This window comes from Pogoniulus pusillus, chromosome 2 (assembly GCF_015220805.1).
Source record: "Pogoniulus pusillus isolate bPogPus1 chromosome 2, bPogPus1.pri, whole genome shotgun sequence".
Lineage (NCBI taxonomy): Eukaryota > Metazoa > Chordata > Aves > Piciformes > Lybiidae > Pogoniulus > Pogoniulus pusillus.
This window is the reverse complement of record NC_087265.1, coordinates 29262247-29281910: the sequence shown is the minus strand read 5'-3', so window position 1 is coordinate 29281910 and position 19664 is coordinate 29262247. Positions and strand designations below refer to the sequence as shown.

General features: G+C 45.2%; 1 protein-coding gene across 1 annotated transcript in view; it reads left to right on the top strand.

Annotated features, from left to right (window-relative positions):
- The window catches only part of DNAH7 (dynein axonemal heavy chain 7), a 120169-nt gene that overhangs the window by 55490 nt on the left and 45015 nt on the right, over positions 1 to 19664 (top strand). The window contains exons 39-44 of the mRNA XM_064165960.1: positions 753 to 972; positions 2512 to 3384; positions 9436 to 9665; positions 10712 to 11042; positions 12738 to 13084; positions 14191 to 14371. Coding sequence (XP_064022030.1) covers positions 753 to 972; positions 2512 to 3384; positions 9436 to 9665; positions 10712 to 11042; positions 12738 to 13084; positions 14191 to 14371 — 2182 coding nt within the window. The remainder of the gene's footprint in view (positions 1 to 752; positions 973 to 2511; positions 3385 to 9435; positions 9666 to 10711; positions 11043 to 12737; positions 13085 to 14190; positions 14372 to 19664) is intronic.

Below are 19664 nucleotides of genomic sequence, written 5' to 3'. Positions count from 1 at the left end.
GACACTGTTCTTGAAAGGAAATATTCTTTTATATGCTCTGCCTTCTGTTATTCATTACTCTGCAGAAGTAGGGCTTGTCTTAAAATACTCCTCTGGCAAAGCTCTTTTCTGAAGTCTCTAACAGAGATTCAGATTAGCTGAGGCTAATTAATTTAGTTGAGATATTTCTGCAATACAATGTTCTTTAATGTATAATAAACAAAAATAGAATTTGGATGGTCTTTATTTAAAGAATCGAACTGGAAACTACTCTTAGATTTCCTGTGGTTTGAGAAGGCTTGCTGTTTTTTGTGCCTTTCACCAGTGTGTGATTTTTAGTTCCATTGTTAGGAATGGACTTGAACTTCCATTGTCCATCCATACTGACAGCAGAGCTCCTAGAGATGATCATATCCTGTTTCTGGACTAAGTTTCTGATTTGACAGCTTCTAACCATTTGAGGGAGGGAAGTCCCAGAAGACAGCAGGGACTATTTGACCTGACATCCCTGTTGCTGTTGTTAGTCACAAAAATGAGGAGAAGAAGGGGTATGATTAGCTGTCTAACGTAGCCAAATTTGTCAGCATCTTCCACAGTTATTAGATTTGATTTCACAGAGTTGTTAATCTAGTGAGAGCACTAAGGTTTGTAAAGTTGCATGTGAGAAATTATAATCGTAGGACTTAAAAAGTGGCATAGGCTTGTAAGTACATCGGTGCTAGCATGATGGAATGATGAGAATCACTTTGTTGTTACCACCTTTTCTAACTCAGTTATAGCTTCCCAGCCCAGTACGTGGAACTGACTTCACAAATTGTTAAGGGCACCATGAGTATGTATAAAGAAGCAATGAAGAATTTGCTTCCCACTCCAGCGAAGTCGCACTACCTGTTCAATCTCCGTGACTTCTCACGTGTTATCCAAGGTGTTTGCCTGTCAAGGCCTGAGACAACAGAATCTGCAGGCATGATAAAACGTCTCTGGGTTCATGAGGTAAATCATCTAAGGCTCAGAAATTATATCTATTATAACTAAAAAAAAAAGGTTGCAGATTTGTGTATTAATCTTTTTCTGATGCCAGCTTGGTACAACACTCGGGATTTTGTGTAGTATGTAGGCAGAGGAAAGGAGAATTGTTCACATCTGTAATCATATCCTAATAGAGAGGTTGACTCTGCTTCTTTCAAGGCCTATGCAGTTCTTCCCATTTCTTCTTTCTTTCCTCAAAAAAAAAAAGCTCAAAATCAACGAGAACAGCAAATTGTCCTGGGTCTGAGCTGCCTTTAGAAGTTCTTGAGCTTGGTGTGTTCAGCAAATGCCTCCTGTATTTCAGTTGGAATAGGACAGGTGTGCTGAGAGAGCTCAGGTGGAGCGTATCTTTTAAAAACAAGAGGAAGAAGCCCTGTAAAGGTTATACCTGCTCTCTGTTTTTTTTCTTCTGTATTAAAAGAAAGCAAAGCACTGATAATTTTTGCTGGCTAAATATACAGGTATAGTTCATAGAATCAAATCAGCAAAAAGTAACTATGTGAGAAGTGATCTTAGGTGATCATCTGTTCTGTCGTCCTCCCCAAAGCATGATCACATAGAGAGGAACAACAATAGCTTCTGAAGGGTGTTTTGTAAAAACTTCCACAGCTCTCTAGGAATGAAGGTGATCAGACTCCCAGGCCACCTATTCATGTTCTTCAGTAACTTAAACTTGTTGCAATCACCAGCTGCAGCCACCTTTGTCAAAATTCAAACCCGTAACTTGTCCTATCTAGCTGTAGTGGAAAGAGCAACGTTCCTCTTTGCAGCAGCCTTTATGTATTGGTGTAATACAGTTTATAGTTAGGAGACTTGAATATCTCTCCTATGAAGAAAGATTGAGAGACCTGGGGCTGATTAGTCTGGAGAAGAGATGGCCCAGAGGGGATCTTATCAATATCTATAAATATCTGAGGGGTGGGTGTCAGGATGACAGTGCCAGGCTCTTTTCAGTGGTGCCCATTGATAGGACAAAGAACAGTGGGTACAAGCTGGAACATAAGAGGTTCCACCTTAACATGAGGAGAAACTTCTGTACTGTGAGGGTACTGGAGCCCTTTAGCAGGCTGCCCAGAGAGGTTGTGGAGTCTCCTTTGGAGAATTTCAAAACCTGCCTGGACGCATTTCTGTGTGACCTTCCCAAGGTTATCCTGCTCTGGCACAGGGGTTGGACTCTGTGATCTCCAGAGGTCCTTTCTAACCCCTACCATTGTGATTATGTATCGTGTACCCATGTGTATATTATGCTTCCATACAAATTTTCACCTCAGACATAGTACTACTGGTATCAACTGTTACAATTAATTATAAATACCTATTTTGTTTTGTTTTGTTTGTTTGTTTGTTTTTTAATGTAGTGAAGTTTAAGTTAATTATATTTTGAAGCCTTTTTTTTTTTCAAACTGTGCTTTGTTTCACCTCGTTTAAAAGAAATATACATTCAAGAACAAAAGCAACTGTTAAGACAAAGCATCTATTAAAACAAATACATTTTTATTACAGGTTCTTAGAGTGTATTATGACCGCTTGGTGGATCATACTGACCAGGCTTGGCTTGTTGGATTTATCCAAGAAGTGGTGAAGCATGACTTACATGAAGACTTCCATGAACTCTTCCAGAATCTGGACTTCAACAATGATGGCAGAGTGGAAGAAGATGACTTACGGAGCTTAATGTTTTGTGATTTCCATGACCCCAGGAGAGAGGACACTAACTACAGGGAGATCAGTGATGTGGACCAGTTGCGATTGGTTGTAGAGAGCTACCTTGAGGAGTTCAATAACATGAGCAAGAAGCCCATGCAGCTTGTCCTGTTCCGCTTTGCCATAGAACACATCTGTAGGATCGCTCGCATCCTGAAGCAGCCTCGCAGCCATGCCCTCCTGGTGGGTGTTGGAGGCAGTGGTCGGCAGTCCCTGACTCGCTTAGCAGCCCACATGGCTGAGTACAGCCTTTTCCAGGTTGAAATCACTCGGAGTTATGGTACCAGTGAGTGGCACGAAGACTTGAAAACCATCCTAAGGAAATCCACTGAAGGTGAAACACAGGGAGTTTTCCTGTTCACAGACACACAGATGAAAAAGGAATCTTTCTTAGAGGACATCAACAACTTGCTCAATGCTGGTGAAGTGCCAAACCTCTTTGAATTTGATGAGAGAGAAGAAATTTGTGAGCAAATGCGCCAAGTAGATCGGCAGCGGGACAGGACGAAGCGGACAGACGGGAGTCCTTTAGCTCTGTTTAACATGTTTGTGGGGCGCTGTCGAGACCAGCTGCACATCGTGCTGGCCATGAGTCCCATTGGGGATACCTTCCGGAACCGCCTGCGGAAGTTTCCAGCTCTTGTCAACTGCTGCACTTTGGACTGGTTCCAGGTAACCCCAAAGCTTCAGTTAAGCTGTTTAACCTAACAGATATGCACCAGAAACCAAGTGGTCCTCTTTGGGCAAGCTACCCTTGCCAGACACCTGGAATTTTCCCAGCAGCATGTTGTCAGTTGTGTGCCCTGCTAGGACTGCTCTGGCTGTGATATAGTCTGAAGGCACTGTAACTGTGTGATTGTGCTGTAAGTGGAGGATGGTGTAAGATGGTTGGTCAGACATGAAGTGTCGATGACTCAATATCCAGAAGGAGACAGGTGACAAGAGATGTCCCTAAAGGGTCTGTATTGAGACTGTTGCTGTTCAATATCTTCATTAATGATACAGACAGATTGAGGCAGCCTCAGCAAGTGTGCAGACAATACCAAGCTGAGTTGTGTGGTTTATAAGACTGAAGGATGGGATGGGTGCCATCCAGAGGGACTTGGACAGGCTGAAGAGATGGGATGAGAAGAATCTCATGAAGTTCAATAGGGCAAAGCGCAAGGTCCTGCACCTAGATCGAGAAAACCTTTGATATCATTCCAGGCTGGGAGTGTGATGAGATTGAAAGCAGCCCTGCAGAAAAGGACTTTGGGGGTGCTGGTGGGTGAGAAGCTGGACATGAGCCAGCAATGGGCACTTGAAGCCCAGAAGGCCAATGGCAGCCTGGGCTGCATCAAAAGCAATGTGGCCAGCAGATGGTGAGAGGTGATTCCACTGCTCTGCTCTGCTCTGCTCTGCTCTGCTCTGCTCTGCTCTGCTTTGGTGAGACCTCACTTGGTGTAAAGTTCTGGGGTCCTCAACACAAGAGAGATATAGACCTGGCCACAAAGATCGTCAGAGGTTGGAAGCACCTCTCCTATGAAGACAGGCTGAGAGAGTTGGGGTTGTTCAGGGTTGAGAATAGAATGCTCCAAGGAGAATTTAGAGCTGCTTTTCAATACCTCATGGGGCTAAAGGAGAACTGAGGAGGAACTGCTTAAAAAGGCTTGTGGTGGTAGGATGAGGGGCAATGGTTTGAAACCGGAGCAGGGTAGATTTAGGTTGGACATCAGGAGGAACTTCTGCACAGTGAAGGTGGTGAGATACTGGAACTAGGCTTCCTAGGGATGTGGTTGAGGCCCCAATCTGGAGACATTCAAGATCAGACTTGCTGCGGCCCTGGGCAGTCTGATCTAGTTGAAGGTGTCCCTGCTGACTGTAGTGGGTGTTGGACAAGGTGACCTTTGAGGGTGCCTTCCAACTGTCCTGGAGTCCTGTACCCCTAATTTCCTCTCCTGCCCGGACTTCGGGGGGGAAGGGGAAAAGCCGCCTGGTTTCCCCCCCCCCTCGCCTGCCCTGCAGCCGAGAAGGGGGCGGCGACTGCCCCGTGAGTTCCCGCGCTGGAGCCAGGCTGGGATTGGCCGTGCGCTTTCGCGCCTAAAGTGTGGTAACTCTGCCCTTTGTCTAGCGAAGGGTATAAATATTGGGGGTCTTCCCGCCTTTGGGGTTCCCGCTTTGGATTTTGCGTGTGCCTGGACGAGTTCGCTCACTCTCCTGTGCCTGGATTGCAGAGAGACCAAAGGACTTGCCTTGGTGTTAGGCACACCTTTGTCTGCCTAACGACCCTTAACGACTCTTAACGACTCCTGCAGCCGCTGGAGGAGGAAGACCGACTGCACGAGCCAGCCTGAGTGAGTTATTTGGCTTAGCTTAATTTAGTAAGAAACCGCTATTAATTAATAGCTAAAGCCTTTTCCAAAAACTGACTTCCAAATATATATATAGTCAGATTATTAATGGTATCCTCGTAGAATTCTCATGCAACTTAACCTGTTTATCAAACGAAATTAATCTTTGTATATATAGTTGTGGGGGCGGGTTTTTGTAAAAATAAAAAATATCTATTTTTGATAAATTTTCTTCTCGGCCACGAATTATTACTGCCCTCCGCAACATTATGGCGCAGTGTATGCAGGGTAGTTCAATCATAGAATTTCTACAAGAAAAGGGATGCCTAATCACAGGGCTTGATTTAATTTGGGCTCAGAAAAATTGTAAAAATCCGGAGAAAATCCTGGAGAAATTAGCTGAGCGCTCAGACCCTGTGATTTCTGAGTCTCCAACGGAGCATTTCTCTGTTGTTCTGGGGTCAGTCGTGACCCAGACTCTGGCCGAATTTGAAAATTATGAAAAAAGAATTCAGGCCTTGGAAAAGGATTTATTAGCCGAAAAAGCTAAATGCCAAAGTCTCTGGGAAAGCATGCTGGCGCAGACAAAGAGCCTGACCGCGGCACTGACTGCCCGGATGAAAGAAAGGCTTGTAACGCCTGCAGACACCACCTCTTCGGTCTCCGTGTCTGAATTTGAATGGAGTGATTCGCGGGAATCGGGGAGAAAGGCAGAGAATGCCCCGAGGGGCTCTTCGGGGGAGAGGAGTTCCCCGAAACCAGGCACAAAAGACTCTGCCAGAGACTCAGAGAATTCCTCTGCACATGCCTCTGCGCGGCAGAAAGCCTCAAAGCCACGCAGAAAGCGCAGGTCCCGACCGGACTCTCCCGTAGCTAGCGGTGAAGAGAGCTCCGGTGAGGAGGGCGCCGCGGTGCAGAGGCACGTGTTGCCTGTGATTAGAATTGAGTCCGTGAAGGGCAGGAAAGGCGCTGCAGGGACCACCATTATCAAAAAGCAGTTCACAGATGCACAGCTCAGTGACTTACAAGTCAAATATGCGAAAGATCCTGGGGACTCAGTCGCTGACTATGTGTATCGAGTGTCCCGAGCCGGTGGGGACCGGGTCCTTCTAGACTCGCAGGAAGCTGCTGGAGACTGGGGGGACGATGTGTTCCTGACACGTGAACCCGAGGGGACACACAGCCTCACCGCTCGGATAGCCTACTGGGCAAGCAGTGTCCGCCCAGCCTACCGGGGGGAGCCGACGGAACTAAAGGTCACCAGCTCCTCTGAGCTCATCACTGCTCTCCGCAGACTTGCCTGTGTCCAGGCTATCTATGATAAGGGACATTACGATTGCCCGTTTTATGCCCCTGTGGACCCGGAGAGACTGCACCCTATTATGAAAGGTTTGCCAGCAACTCTGCAAATCCAAGTAATGAAGAACGTTGAGAAAATTGAACGTGTGCTTGGAGAAAATGCAGAGAACGATGGTGCTAAAGAGCACGTAATGACTTGGGCTGAACTGTTAACTGACTTGAATGCCCACGGGCTGCAGTTTGGGTTTGGGTCTCCTGAAGGAAAAGGGGCTGGGGAGAGACAGTCTCGTGCTTCTCCCCCAGAAAATCCCAGGACTCTGCGCAGGCAGGTCCGGCCAGTGCAGGACTGCCCCCCCAGGGGGACCGGTCCTTCAGGCTTCTCCCCGAGGGGAAGGGGCAGAGACCCACAGAGTGACTGGAGACCCAGAGAAAAGAACAGCTGGTATAGACAAGCCCTGACTTTAGGGGTACCAAAAACTGTTTTAAGGCAGCTGGCAGACTGGCAGCTGAAGGATCTAGTGCGGTGCCTTCAGAAATCGGCTGCAAAATCCAGAGGCAGCCGCGCCAGGGCCAGCGGCAGCGGCTCGCCCAGAAGCGGCAGCCCCCCCACTGGGAACTGCAGCTCGTCCCCAGACAGAAAGGTTAACCCTTTCTCGTCTCCCACACGGGAGGCAAAACACTGAATTACCGTAATAGTGGCTCGGCAGCTTTTAATGGTCAGCAGTCACGGGGAGAGCTACAGAAGCCCCCAGAATAAAGACCTGCTGCCTAGGTGAGCCACGTGGTCACCGACCACCTGCCCCAGTACAAAAGGCCACCGGATCAGTGCACGGTGGATCGTCCCCAATTATTAATTGTCAAGCCTGGCCTTTATAGGCCGAGGCAGGTTTTGTCTCCTTACAGGTTAAGGTCGAGGCAGAGGACCAGTTCCTGACCACCTGACCAGCACCTGGGAAAGGGAGAACCAGCTACACAAGGGATGGAGTCATATCACCGGGGTGGCCAGTGGATGATGGCATCAGGACCCACGGACTGTGACCTCCAGCCATGGACTCAGAGCATCCAAGGCTCTGCCATGAACTTGGTTGCTCTACCAGGAACAGAGCAATCTTCAAACTGACTGTGTAGCTTTATTTAATACTGTTTGGGCTATTGTTAAGCCTTGTTAAGTATTGTTAAATATTGTTGGGGCGATTAATATATTACCTATTGTTAATGTTGGAAAAGGCTAAGCCATATATATATATTAATAGGTTCCTAAATTGAAGGGGGATCACTTCTCACTCAAGTTCTAGACAAAGATGCTCATTACCACCGGGGTGGGATGTCCTGGAGTCCTGTACCCCTAATTTCCTCTCCTGCCCGGACTTCGGGGGGGAAGGGGAAAAGCCGCCTGGTTTCCCCCCCCCCTCGCCTGCCCTGCAGCCGAGAAGGGGGCGGCGACTGCCCCGTGAGTTCCCGCGCTGGAGCCAGGCTGGGATTGGCCGTGCGCTTTCGCGCCTAAAGTGTGGTAACTCTGCCCTTTGTCTAGCGAAGGGTATAAATATTGGGGGTCTTCCCGCCTTTGGGGTTCCCGCTTTGGATTTTGCGTGTGCCTGGACGAGTTCGCTCACTCTCCTGTGCCTGGATTGCAGAGAGACCAAAGGACTTGCCTTGGTGTTAGGCACACCTTTGTCTGCCTAACGACCCTTAACGACTCTTAACGACTCCTGCAGCCGCTGGAGGAGGAAGACCGACTGCACGAGCCAGCCTGAGTGAGTTATTTGGCTTAGCTTAATTTAGTAAGAAACCGCTATTAATTAATAGCTAAAGCCTTTTCCAAAAACTGACTTCCAAATATATATATAGTCAGATTATTAATGGTATCCTCGTAGAATTCTCATGCAACTTAACCTGTTTATCAAACGAAATTAATCTTTGTATATATAGTTGTGGGGGCGGGTTTTTGTAAAAATAAAAAATATCTATTTTTGATAAATTTTCTTCTCGGCCACGAATTATTACTGCCCTCCGCAACACCAACTTGATGCAGTCTGTGAGTGTAAGTGAATGAACATAGCACTGTTGTGATGGTTTGGGTGTTACCTGCCCCCCCCCCCCCCCCCCCCCCCCCCCCCCCTTTGGAAATCACCCAGACTAGACTCAGCTGCTCTGGAAATTGAATGAAGTTTATTATTTACAGTTTAGCACAATATACAAGCAGATATTTACAGTATATACAGTTATACAGAGAAATATACAAGTTAAAAGGTAATACAGAAACACAACTCCCCTCCCAGAAACCTGAGTCCCCAGGAAGGGCTCCCAACCACCCTTCTACCTTCTCCCTACCCTTCAACCTTACCCAAGATCTTGCCTTATGTTTAAGGTAGTATGGAGGGTTGGCCAGGGGGGTTAGGAAGCAGGTGAGTTAATCACAGAGACAGCAGGTTAGGTTAGAGAGAGATGCAGCCTGAAGCCCAGACAGAGAGTGACTGATTTATCTATGTTTACATTCTTGTTCTTATACATCTCAACAAGCCTATGAGTGAAGTAGACATCACCATGTTTCCCTTTCACAGCCTGTGATCTAATTCTTCTCACCAAAACATTCTAGCTAGCTTCAAACTAGCACAGCTTTGTAGACATTGCAGATTTCTGTATGTAGTGTATTCTACTCTTAGCAGCACTACCAAAAGCTAGGGTGTTAAAAAAGTTTGAGCATGCAATACCCATCAAAACCACAAACATCAGTTGATGCAGATTTTCCCTTCTTCAATCAAAATACATTCTGTTTGCCTGTTAGATGAAGAAGAGCTCAAAGTATTTAAGATGTAGAACTCAATCATGTAAAGAATCTGAGTAGCTTACATTTCCTCATGTTTTAAAATGCAGTATCATATTTAAAGGCTATCTTGAAGAGGAAGAGCACTAGCTGAGTTCTTTCCGATTCTGTTATTGTCCTATATGCTGATCTTTTCATCATGAAGTAATTTCTCTGTGCCTCAGCAACTTTATCTTTGAAATGGGGCAATGATACCTTTGTGGAAAATGTTTTGAGATGTCTGAGTGTTAAGAACTGAGTAAGAGTAAAGTACTTCTTCATTTGTTGTAGACATGGCCTGAAGACGCATTGGAAGCTGTTGCCTCTCGCTTCTTGGAAGATGTTGAAATGTCAGAAGAGACTCGAAGTGGCTGTATTGATATGTGTAAAAGCTTTCATACATCTACTATTGCTTTATCTGACTTATACCAAGCAGAACTGCAGAGGCACAACTATGTTACACCTACTTCATACCTAGAATTGATCTCCACTTTTAAAAGTCTGCTTGGAAAGAAACGCACGTAAGAATTTCTACTGTGACCTTCTCCAGAGGAACACAAGTCCACCAGAAGTAGTATTTTCTGTATCTTACAGCTAAACTGAACAAGACAAGGGAATTGGTTTTGGTTGACTTAAATTGTCAGAATAGTAGGTGAATAAAATGTACTCTTAGTGCACGTGATTTCTTATTGGACAACAGGTCTAACTTGATGCTCTCCAAACATGCTTGCATTAGAGCACTACTGACAACCCTGCTGGTGTTGCTGTGTGCCCAGCGTAGACATTATGCTACCAGAGTAATTAATGAGCCTGTTACTAACTCTGGTTCTCTGCAGGATGTAGGGAAGGGACCATCTGGGAAACCAGCTTCCAAGTTGCTAGGTGTCATTGGCTTTCTAGCAGAGTTCAGCTTTGTTGTGCCTGTGCAGACTAGACCTCTATGCATATTGCACATCTGTTCTGCTTTCATAGATGGAAGGGGAAAGTTCTTTTTTTTTACCACTTCTTCTCGTTAATTGGACACTACCAGAACAATGAATTGTTTAATTTGATCAATAGGCTGTGTGAAATACACAGAAAAGAACAAAATAATAGTTTTGTATGTAGTGACCCAGTGCCTCTGGAACTTACTGATTCTGACACTGTTGGCTGTCTTCAGAGCCATTCACATTCTGCTGCTAAAATGATTTTCCCAATCATGTTAAAGCCTATTCCAGCCTCATCTCAACTAATAATGTGTGTGAGTGTATCCCTCTCTTCTTCCTCTCCTTTTCTTCTCTGTTGTGCCAGATTGAATTTTGTAGCCCCTTCCAACAAAGAGGCAGAAGCTTTTATCAGTCTCTGATTTAGCTATAAGTGACCACTGATTTATCTGTGTCCTAAACCCTGAGTATACAGGTTCAAGACCATGGCTGAATTCATCTCTGCTATGTTTGCTGTTTGTGGAGCAAATGAAACCAGAGTGGAAAAGCATTTAATTATTAAAAAAAAAAAAAACAAAAACAGCTGGGGAATGGATCCCAGTGAATGATGTGCTCAAGTACTGATAAAATGCCTATGTTTTCAGAAAGGTGATGAAAATGAAAAGGAGATATGAAGTTGGCTTGGAGAAACTGAACTCTGCTGCATCTGAAGTAGCCTTCATGCAGTCTGAGCTGGAGGCTCTGGAGCCTCAGTTACGGGAAGCCAGCATGCAGGTTGATGAGATGATGGATGCTATGCAGAAGGAATCTCTGGAAGTTGCCAAGACTGAGAAAGTTGTGAAAGCCGAAGAAGCTGTGGCAAATGAGCAGGCTATGGCTGCAAAAGCCATCAAAGATGAGTGTGATGCTGAGTTGGCAGAAGCCATGCCTTCTCTAGAAAGTGCTCTGGCTGCCCTTGACACTCTCACTGCACAGGTATGACTAACAATGCATATTTACAGCACTAGAGAAGTGCTCAGATACACAAAATTTGGAATGCCTGGCCTCTGAGGTTTGACACTGTACTTACACAGCTTTATATAATTCAGAAACTTCTGAAATATTTCCATTTTAAGAAGCAAAATGATACTCCACCTTTATTTTCTAGCCAAAAAGCCATATCACTACATTTTAATGCATTTCAAGATCACATACTATCACAGACATTTCAACAATCATAGGTATAAAAATATTTGGACTCAACAATAGAGATGTAGCTTTTTACTTTCTTATTCAGGACCTGCCAGCCTGTCAACTAGTATTTTTGTATCCAATCTACCAGTCTCTATGCATTGAGGTTGAAATTCTGTGTCTCCCCATTTTAGTCAATATCAACTGATTGTTGACTAGGTTTCAGATACTTTTGTTTAGATGTCAGTGTTGGTTTAACCTGCAGAGGACCTTAAAGAAAGGTGTTGTGAAGGAGGTTTGTCTGGGTTCTGGGGGGAAGAAATATGAGGCCAAATTTAGAAGGGTTTAAATAATTTAATATTATATACACAAGGAATCCTCCCTTTTCCCCAAACTATATACAGCTACCCCACACAAGTTCTTTGTATGCGGTTGGGAAATTATATTACAGAATGTCTATGGACAGCAAAAATCAGGAATTTAGTAGAGGTTTGGAAAGACTTAGATAGAGAGTCTGTGGCATAAATAAAGGTGCCACGGGTACAGTTACTAAGAGTCTATGCTGGTTTAAATCGAGTTTGCTCAGTTGCTCACTGGCTGGAGTCAGTTTTGGTGATCCCAAATATGTGCGGCAAAGCCACGCTGCTAACCCTCGTGGGTCTGAATAGCTCAGCTCAGGGGTTATTGGGGCGTGCAGTCTGAAGGCTCCATGGGCACGATGGAGCTGGGCACGGTGAGCTGGAGCGGCGTCTGGCCAGGAGCGCCTTGGTTGAATGTCCCTGGGCTGGTGCGAGGCACCGTGGGTCAGAATCTTGCAGCGGCGCTGGTCCCAAAAGTGGCAAAGCAGCCAGGAGCGGCGGGTGCAGGAGAGGAGAGGTGGCAGGAACACTGAATTGTCCCTTTTATGAGGTGTGTGCCCCAGATTGATGGTCCTTGGCCACAATTCTGTCCAATAAGGGTCAGGCAGCAGGCCAAAACATACCAAATAAGGTGAAATCCACGGGTCCGGTACCCCCAGATATGGAGAGGGGTCAGGTGGATCCCCACCCTAGGCGTGTGAGCTTACACAACCTGTTTTCTTCAACCTTGCAAGCAGGCCAGGCCAGACTCGAAGGCACCAGTGCTATTGTGCTCCTTTGTCCCCCATAACTTGTTTTCCCCAGGTTTGGGCAGGGCAGCACCTTTCGGGGGGACCACATGTCCGGGCATGAACAGATTTGTAAACACAGCCATTTGGGGCCTGTATGTGACCCTCCACCACAAAAGGATTGGAAAGAATAGGGAAAAATTAAACTGCAGTTTTAGAAATAGCAACTTAGATACAGCTCTGTGGACTGTACAGGCTTGTGCACGAACTTAAGGTCATGTGCATTTTGTAGTAAGTATGAGAACTACAAACTATCTTGACATGGAAAAAGGTTATCATTCCTATTGGAATAGAAGAATGAATCCACCTATGTTCTGAGCTCTAAAGGTATTTCTTTTATTTATTATTTCAAGGATATTACAGTTGTTAAGTCCATGAACAGCCCTCCTGCTGGTGTCAAGCTTGTAATGGAAGCTGTATGCATCCTTAAAGGTGTCAAAGCAGATAGGATTCCAGATCCAGCGGGGTCTGGAAAGAAAATTGAGGATTTCTGGGGTCCTGCTAAGAGACTTCTGGGTGACAGAAGATTTCTTCAGTCTCTTCATGAGTATGACAAGGATGACATTCCTCCAGCTTACATGACTGTCATAAGAAAGCGATATCTTGCAAATCCTGAGTTTGTACCAGACAAGATTCGGAATGCTTCCACGGCAGCAGAGGGGCTGTGCAAGTGGGTCATAGCCTTGGAGTTTTATGACACGTAAGTATGTGTAAATAAAACCCCAGAATGTTAAAACACGTTTGATTAAAGAGACCAGTTTCTCTTCACTCAAAGAGAGATGCGAAATTACTTCTTGCAAGTGGGAAACTTGTGCAAACAAGCAGTCCCATAAAACAGTTGATGCTAAGGTGTGGAGTCTGATTTTTCAGGTCTGGATTTTTCTGAGTGCCTGGGAACAATAATTTGTTAACTGAAGGTAACTTTGTTTTTAGAGTACTACACAAAATAGAGGTGGTACTGAAATACCTTTGCAAATTTCTGGTAGACACATCAAACCCAAAGAATAATTTTTGCTCTGTTTTGTATTTGATGCACTAAGAAAGTGTCCTGCTGCTGCTTTTTTTTTCTTTTAATTTTCTAATAAGAGCCATCTGTAACTCATGTTTATCAGTAAATCAGCACTGGGAGACTCCACTTGCAATTTGAAAGTTGAGTCACGGCTTGTAGTGCATGACTTTATTTCAGAGGATGCTGTATTACTTGACTAAAAGATTAGTCGTAGTAGTCAATGTAGAGTTCTCCTTGTGAGAAATCTGAGCATCATGAGTACCAGTTCTTAGAGAATCAGCTACAAAAGCAGACTTCAAAGGACATCTGTGACTTACAGCAGCACAAGAAGATTTTCATTAACCATGAGTCTAATGCTTGTGAAATGCTGCTTGAGCCAAGTGTGGGGACATTCCAGCATGTTTTCATGCTTGTTGCTTTTGGAAAGACAAACAGTGCAGTTTTAGTTCTATGTTACTTCCAGGTGTCTCACAGAAACACCTGTGTAGAAGATTGAAAAAGGAGAATAAATCCTTGGATATGAAAAGCTCTTAATTTCTTTTTCTGTGCACACAGGTGACTCTGTGTGTGTACAGTGTCTGTTACCATGTATACATGGTTATTTCTGAGGACATAAATCTCTGATGGATTCTAAACTGTGATCAAATAGGACACAGTTTGGAAGCTCAATCCTTTGTCCTTTTGTTCAGCTACTGAGCTGCTGAAGATGTCCTTCATCTTTTCTGTTTGTGGGGTTTGTTTTATAGTAACCCTGAGTGAAGGTTAATTTATGTTAAATTTACTTGGACTTTATTCAGGGTGACAAAAAATGTTGCACCGAAAAAGCTGAAGCTTAATCAAGCTGAAAAAGAATTAAATATTGCTATGGATAGTCTAAGAAAGAAACAAGCAGACCTGAAGGAGATTCAAGATAAATTGGCTGTGCTCCAGCAGACACTGGAATCCAAGAAACTGGAAAAGGCTGACTTGGAATATCAGGTATATGTGCAAAAAAATGAACCACTGTTCTGCTGAGAGCCAGCAAAGTGAATTAAAATGAACTGTTATATCAAATGCTATTCTTCCTTTTAACTGTCCTGTGATGGTTTGGGGGTTACCCCACCCCCCCACACTTTTGAATTTGCCCCAGCTAACTCAGATGGACCCTGGGAATATAGATGAAGCAATTTATTTACAGCTAGCAGAATTTACAAGCAGCTATTTACAATATATACAGTTATATACAATTATATACAGAAATATACAAAGGATAAACAATATAAAAGCACAACTCCCCTCCCAGAAACCTGAGTCCCCGGGAGGGGCTTTCAAACCACCCCAACACCTCCCCCTGGCCCTCTCAACCTTACCCCAGTTCTCAGGAAGAAAAGAGGTGCAGCCAAGAGGTTAGGGAGCAGGGTTAGTAGGAGCAGGGTTAATGAGATGTGACCAGGTCTAAGGCAAAAGCAAGAGAGAGAGACAAAATGGAGAATGTTTTCTTCTTCTTCCCAGAGTTCTCAGCGTGACTGTGAGAGAAGTAGACACAATTGTTTTTCATTTCACTGCCCGTTATCTAGTTCTTCTACCAAAACATTCCAGCTTGCTTCAAACTAGCACAATCCACCCCTTGTCTACTTCGCTCAGAGTATCGCTGAGAATTATCCAATCTAATCTAAACCAATATTTACACCAAAACTATATATACAAGTTCAGTTCACAATTCAATCAGATGTAGGTGATTCAAAAGCTCAGAACAGGGACTCCCAGGTGACGTTGGGTTCGTGCTCACATACTGTAGATTTTTCTCAGTGTTGGGCGCCGATGTTACCTAGAACAGAAAACTCCTAACAGCTTGAATTTAAACTCTCTCAGCTAAGGTTAAATTTCTCTGTGGAATACACTGGATTTCACCATTCTCCTGCATTACCCAGTAGGTATGACCAGGACCTTCAGCAGAAACCACCCCTCGGACAGGTTTCCCTTCGCCCGAAGGAGAAAATACCCAAACAGTTTTCCCTAACAGATTCTTCTCATGTACAACAGGAACTTTATCACCGTCTACTGTTTGGACCAAATCTGATTGTGCAGGTCCTGCTCTGTTTACTGAACCTCTACTATTTACCAACCAAGTAGCTTGTGCTAAATGTTTGTCCCAGTTTTTCAGAGTTCCACCCCCCATGGCTTTTAGGGTGGTTTTCAGCAAACCATTGTAGCGTTCAATCTTCCCTGAAGCTGGTGCATAGTAGGGTATGTGATAGATCCATTCAATACCATGCTCTTTGGCCCAGTTTTTCACTAGATTGTTCTTGAAATGAGTACCATTGTCTGACTCGATTCTTTCTGGAGTTCCATGTCCCCACAAGATTTGTCTCTCCAAACCAACAATGGTGTTACGTGCAGTAGCATGTGGAACTGGATAGGTTTCCAGCCATCCAGTGCTGGCTTCTACCATCGTCAGCACATACTGTTTGCCAGAACGAGATCGAGGTAAAGTGATGTAGTCAATCTGCCAGGCTTCACCATACTTGTACTTTGACCATCTCTCACCATACCATAAGGGCTTGATTCGCTTAGCCTGCTTAATAGCAGCACAAATGTCGCAGTCATAGATGACTTGGGTGATAGCGTCCATGGACAAGTCAATTGACCTATCGCGAGCCCATCGGTATGTTCCATCTCTGCCTTGATGTCCAGATGAGTCATGGGCCCACCGAGCTAAGAACAGCTCACCTCGGTGTTTCCAATCAAGGTCAATGTCAAGTTCAGAGTTGGTATCAACTTGAGCAATCTTAGCAGCTTGGTCTGCCTTCTGGTTATGTTGATGTTCCTCAGTGGCTCTGCTCTTAGGCATGTGTGCATCTACGTGCCGCACCTTCACTGGAGTTCTCTCCAGCCGTGCATCAATGTCCTGCCATAGATCAGCACACCAAATAGGCTTTCCTTTCCTCTGCCAACCATTCTTCTTCCAGTCCTTCAGCCAACCCCACAGAGCATTGGCTACCATCCACGAGTCGGTGTAGAGGTAAAGGATAGGCCAATTCTCACGTTCAGCCACATCAAGAGCAAGTTGAACAGCTTTTACCTCAGCGAACTGACTGGATTCTCCTTCTCCATCTTTCGTTTCGGTAACTCTCCTGGTTGGACTCCAAACCGCTGACTTCCATATTCGCTTGTTCCCAACAAGACGACAGGAACCGTCTGTGAACAAAGCATAGTTCTTTTCCTGATCAGAGAGATCACCATAGGGAGGAGCTTCCTCAGCACGAGTTATTTTCTCCTCTGGAGGTTTGGAACAGTCTGTGCCTTCCGGCCAGTTGGTGATCACCTCCACCAGACCAGGTCGGTCAAGATTACCCATTCGCGCTCGTTGGGTTATCAAAGCCATCCATTTGGACCAGGTTGCATCTGTGGCATGATGTGGTGATGAACCTTTGCCCTTGAACATCCAGTTAAGAACTGGCAGTCTAGGAGCTAAAAGCAACTGTGACTCAGTTCCAATCACTTCAGAAGCTGCTTTCACTCCCTCATAGGCTGCTAGAATCTCTTTCTCAGTTGCAGTGTAATTTGTCTCTGAACCTCTGTAACAACGTCCCCAGAAACCAAGTGGACGTCCACGTGTCTCATTTGGAGCTCTCTGCCAAAGACTCCAAGTTGGACCATTGTCACTGGCAGCCGTGTACAGAATGTTCTTAATGTCCGGACCAGATCTCACAGGTCCTAAGCCCACTGCATGGACTACTTCTCGCTTGATCTGATCAAAGGCTGCTTGTTGTTCAGGTCCCCCACTCGAAATTGTTTCTCTTACGAGTCACATCATGCAGAGGTTTGACAATCTGACTGAAACCAGGAATGTGTAGTCTCCAAAATCCCACCACACCAAGGAAAGCAAGTGTGTCCTTCTTACTGGTGGGAACTGCCATGGTAGAGACTTTGTTAATCACATCCTGAGGAATGTAACGGCGACCATCCTGCCACCGCACTCCCAGAAACTGAATTTCTTTGGCAGGTCCTTTGACCTTGTCTCTCTTAATGGCAAAACCTGCTTGCAACAGAATGTCAATGATTTTGTTACCTTTCTCGAAGACTTCCTCAGCAGTTTGGCCCCACACAATGATGTCGTCGATGTACTGGATGTGCTCTGGAGCTTTACCTTTCTCCAGTGCATTGTGGATGACTGAGTGACAGATGGTTGAGCTGTGTTTCCACCCCTGAGGCAAACGATTGAACTGGTACTGGATTCCTCTCCAGGTGAATGCAAACTGAGGCCTGCACTCCTTTGCTATGGGAATAGAGAAGAAAGCATTAGCAATGTCTATGGTTGCATACCATTTAGCCTCCTTTGATTCCAGCTCGTACTGGAGCTCCAGCATGTCTGGCACAGCTGCACTCATGGGTGGTGTCACCTCGTTGAGGGCACGAAAGTCAACTGTCAGTCTCCAGTCGCCCGTAGGTTTGCGCACAGGCCAGATGGGACTGTTGAAAGGTGAATGAGCTTTCTCGATGACAGCCTGACTCTCCAATTGACGAATCAGCTGATGAATGGGCAACAAAGAGTCACGGTTAGTTCTGTACTGCCTATGATGAACAGTTTGAGTTGCAATTGGCACTTCCAGGTCCTCTATGTCATGATGTCCCACAACTGCAGATTCATCAGAAAGTTCAGGTCTAATAGACAATTTCAATTTATCATCCTCAATCTCTACAGATGCTATTCCAAAAGCCCATTTATGACCCTTAGGATCTTTGAAACAACCTTGTCTCAAAAAGTCAATTCCCAAAATGCAAGGCGCATCAGGACCAGTTACAATAGTATGTGTCTTCCACTCTTTACCAGTTAAACTGATCTCAGCCTGTATCTTAGTTAACTCTTGAGATCCACCAGTGATTCCAAAGATAGAAATGGACTCTGTCCCTTTGCAATTTGATGGCAATAAAGTACACTGAGCACCTGTGTCAACTAAAGCCCTGTATTTCCGAACTCTTGAACTGCCAGGCCACCTAATGAATACATTCCAATAGATTCGGTTCTCTCCACTATCCCTTTCCTCCTCCTGGCTGGAGGCAGGGCACCCCTAATGCTGAACATGGCATGTAGGGTGTACACAATGATTGGTGTGGTTGCGAGAGGAACTGCAACTGTTGGAACAATTGCAATTGCTCTCAGGAGCTGAAGAAGTGACAGCTACTTTTCTGGCATTGCTGCCTCTGTTTCTGCCACTCTGCAGATCCTTGACCCTCTTTGAAAGAGCTGAAGTAGGTTTACCATCCCATTTGTTCATGTTCTCACCATATGTGTCACGCAGAAGTATCCACAGTGACGCACGTGATTGCTGCTGTCTGGGTGGAATTTGTCTCCTCCTGGGCTGGAATTGCCTTGCAGGAGGTGGGCGTCTGTTCCTGACTGCAGAAACATTCACCCATTCAGATGATGCAGGAATGGTATCCTTTACCAAATTAGTAATGTTTTTGAGATCCTCCTTCAGTTCTTTCATGCCATTTCTAATTCCATTCTCAATGCTATCCTTCATCTCTGTAGTCATAGTCTTTATGGCACAGATTATACCAGAATGTGACAAGCTGTCCTCAATCTGCCTGAGCTGATCAGTGAATTCACCAACAGTGAAAGATCTTCCATTATCACTCCTTGCTAGAAACTTACTGGCCAAGATGTTAGCATAGGATGAAGGAGCAAGCTTAATCAGCTTCTTCATGAGACCTGTTCCCAAAGGAATATCGTCAGGCTCATGAGTGCCATGATCTCCATAAAGCACTTCCTTCACAGCAAACTCCTTCAGAAGCTTAATTCCCTGCTCAACGGTGTTCCACTTCTTGGCAGCCCATGGCAAATCATCTCGGGAAGGATATCTCATAGCCACAGCCAACAGAAGGCGTGTCCACAAGCTAACCCTACCAAGAGGACTTGCTAGGTGTTTGTCCACTCCACTCTCCTTAGTGAGTGGTCCCAGCTGCTTGGCAGACTTGTCTCCTACCTGCAGAGCATTAGCACCAATGCCACGGCATCTCACTAGCCAGCTTAAGATTGGCTCACCTGATTCCCTTGTGTATTCCTTCCTAACTTCCCTGACCTCTCTGAGTGGATCCTTGGAGCCTTGGATGTCATCTTCCTCCTCTTCCTCCTGTTGTTCTGGTGGTGCCTGGCCTAACACAATCTTCCTCATAGCATTCCTAAACTCATGGGAACCATCCTCTCTCTTGGCAGCTAACCTCACAGTGCTCCTCTCACTTGAGTATTGTTGTCTCAGCACATCTACAAGGTCTCGCAGACTAACTA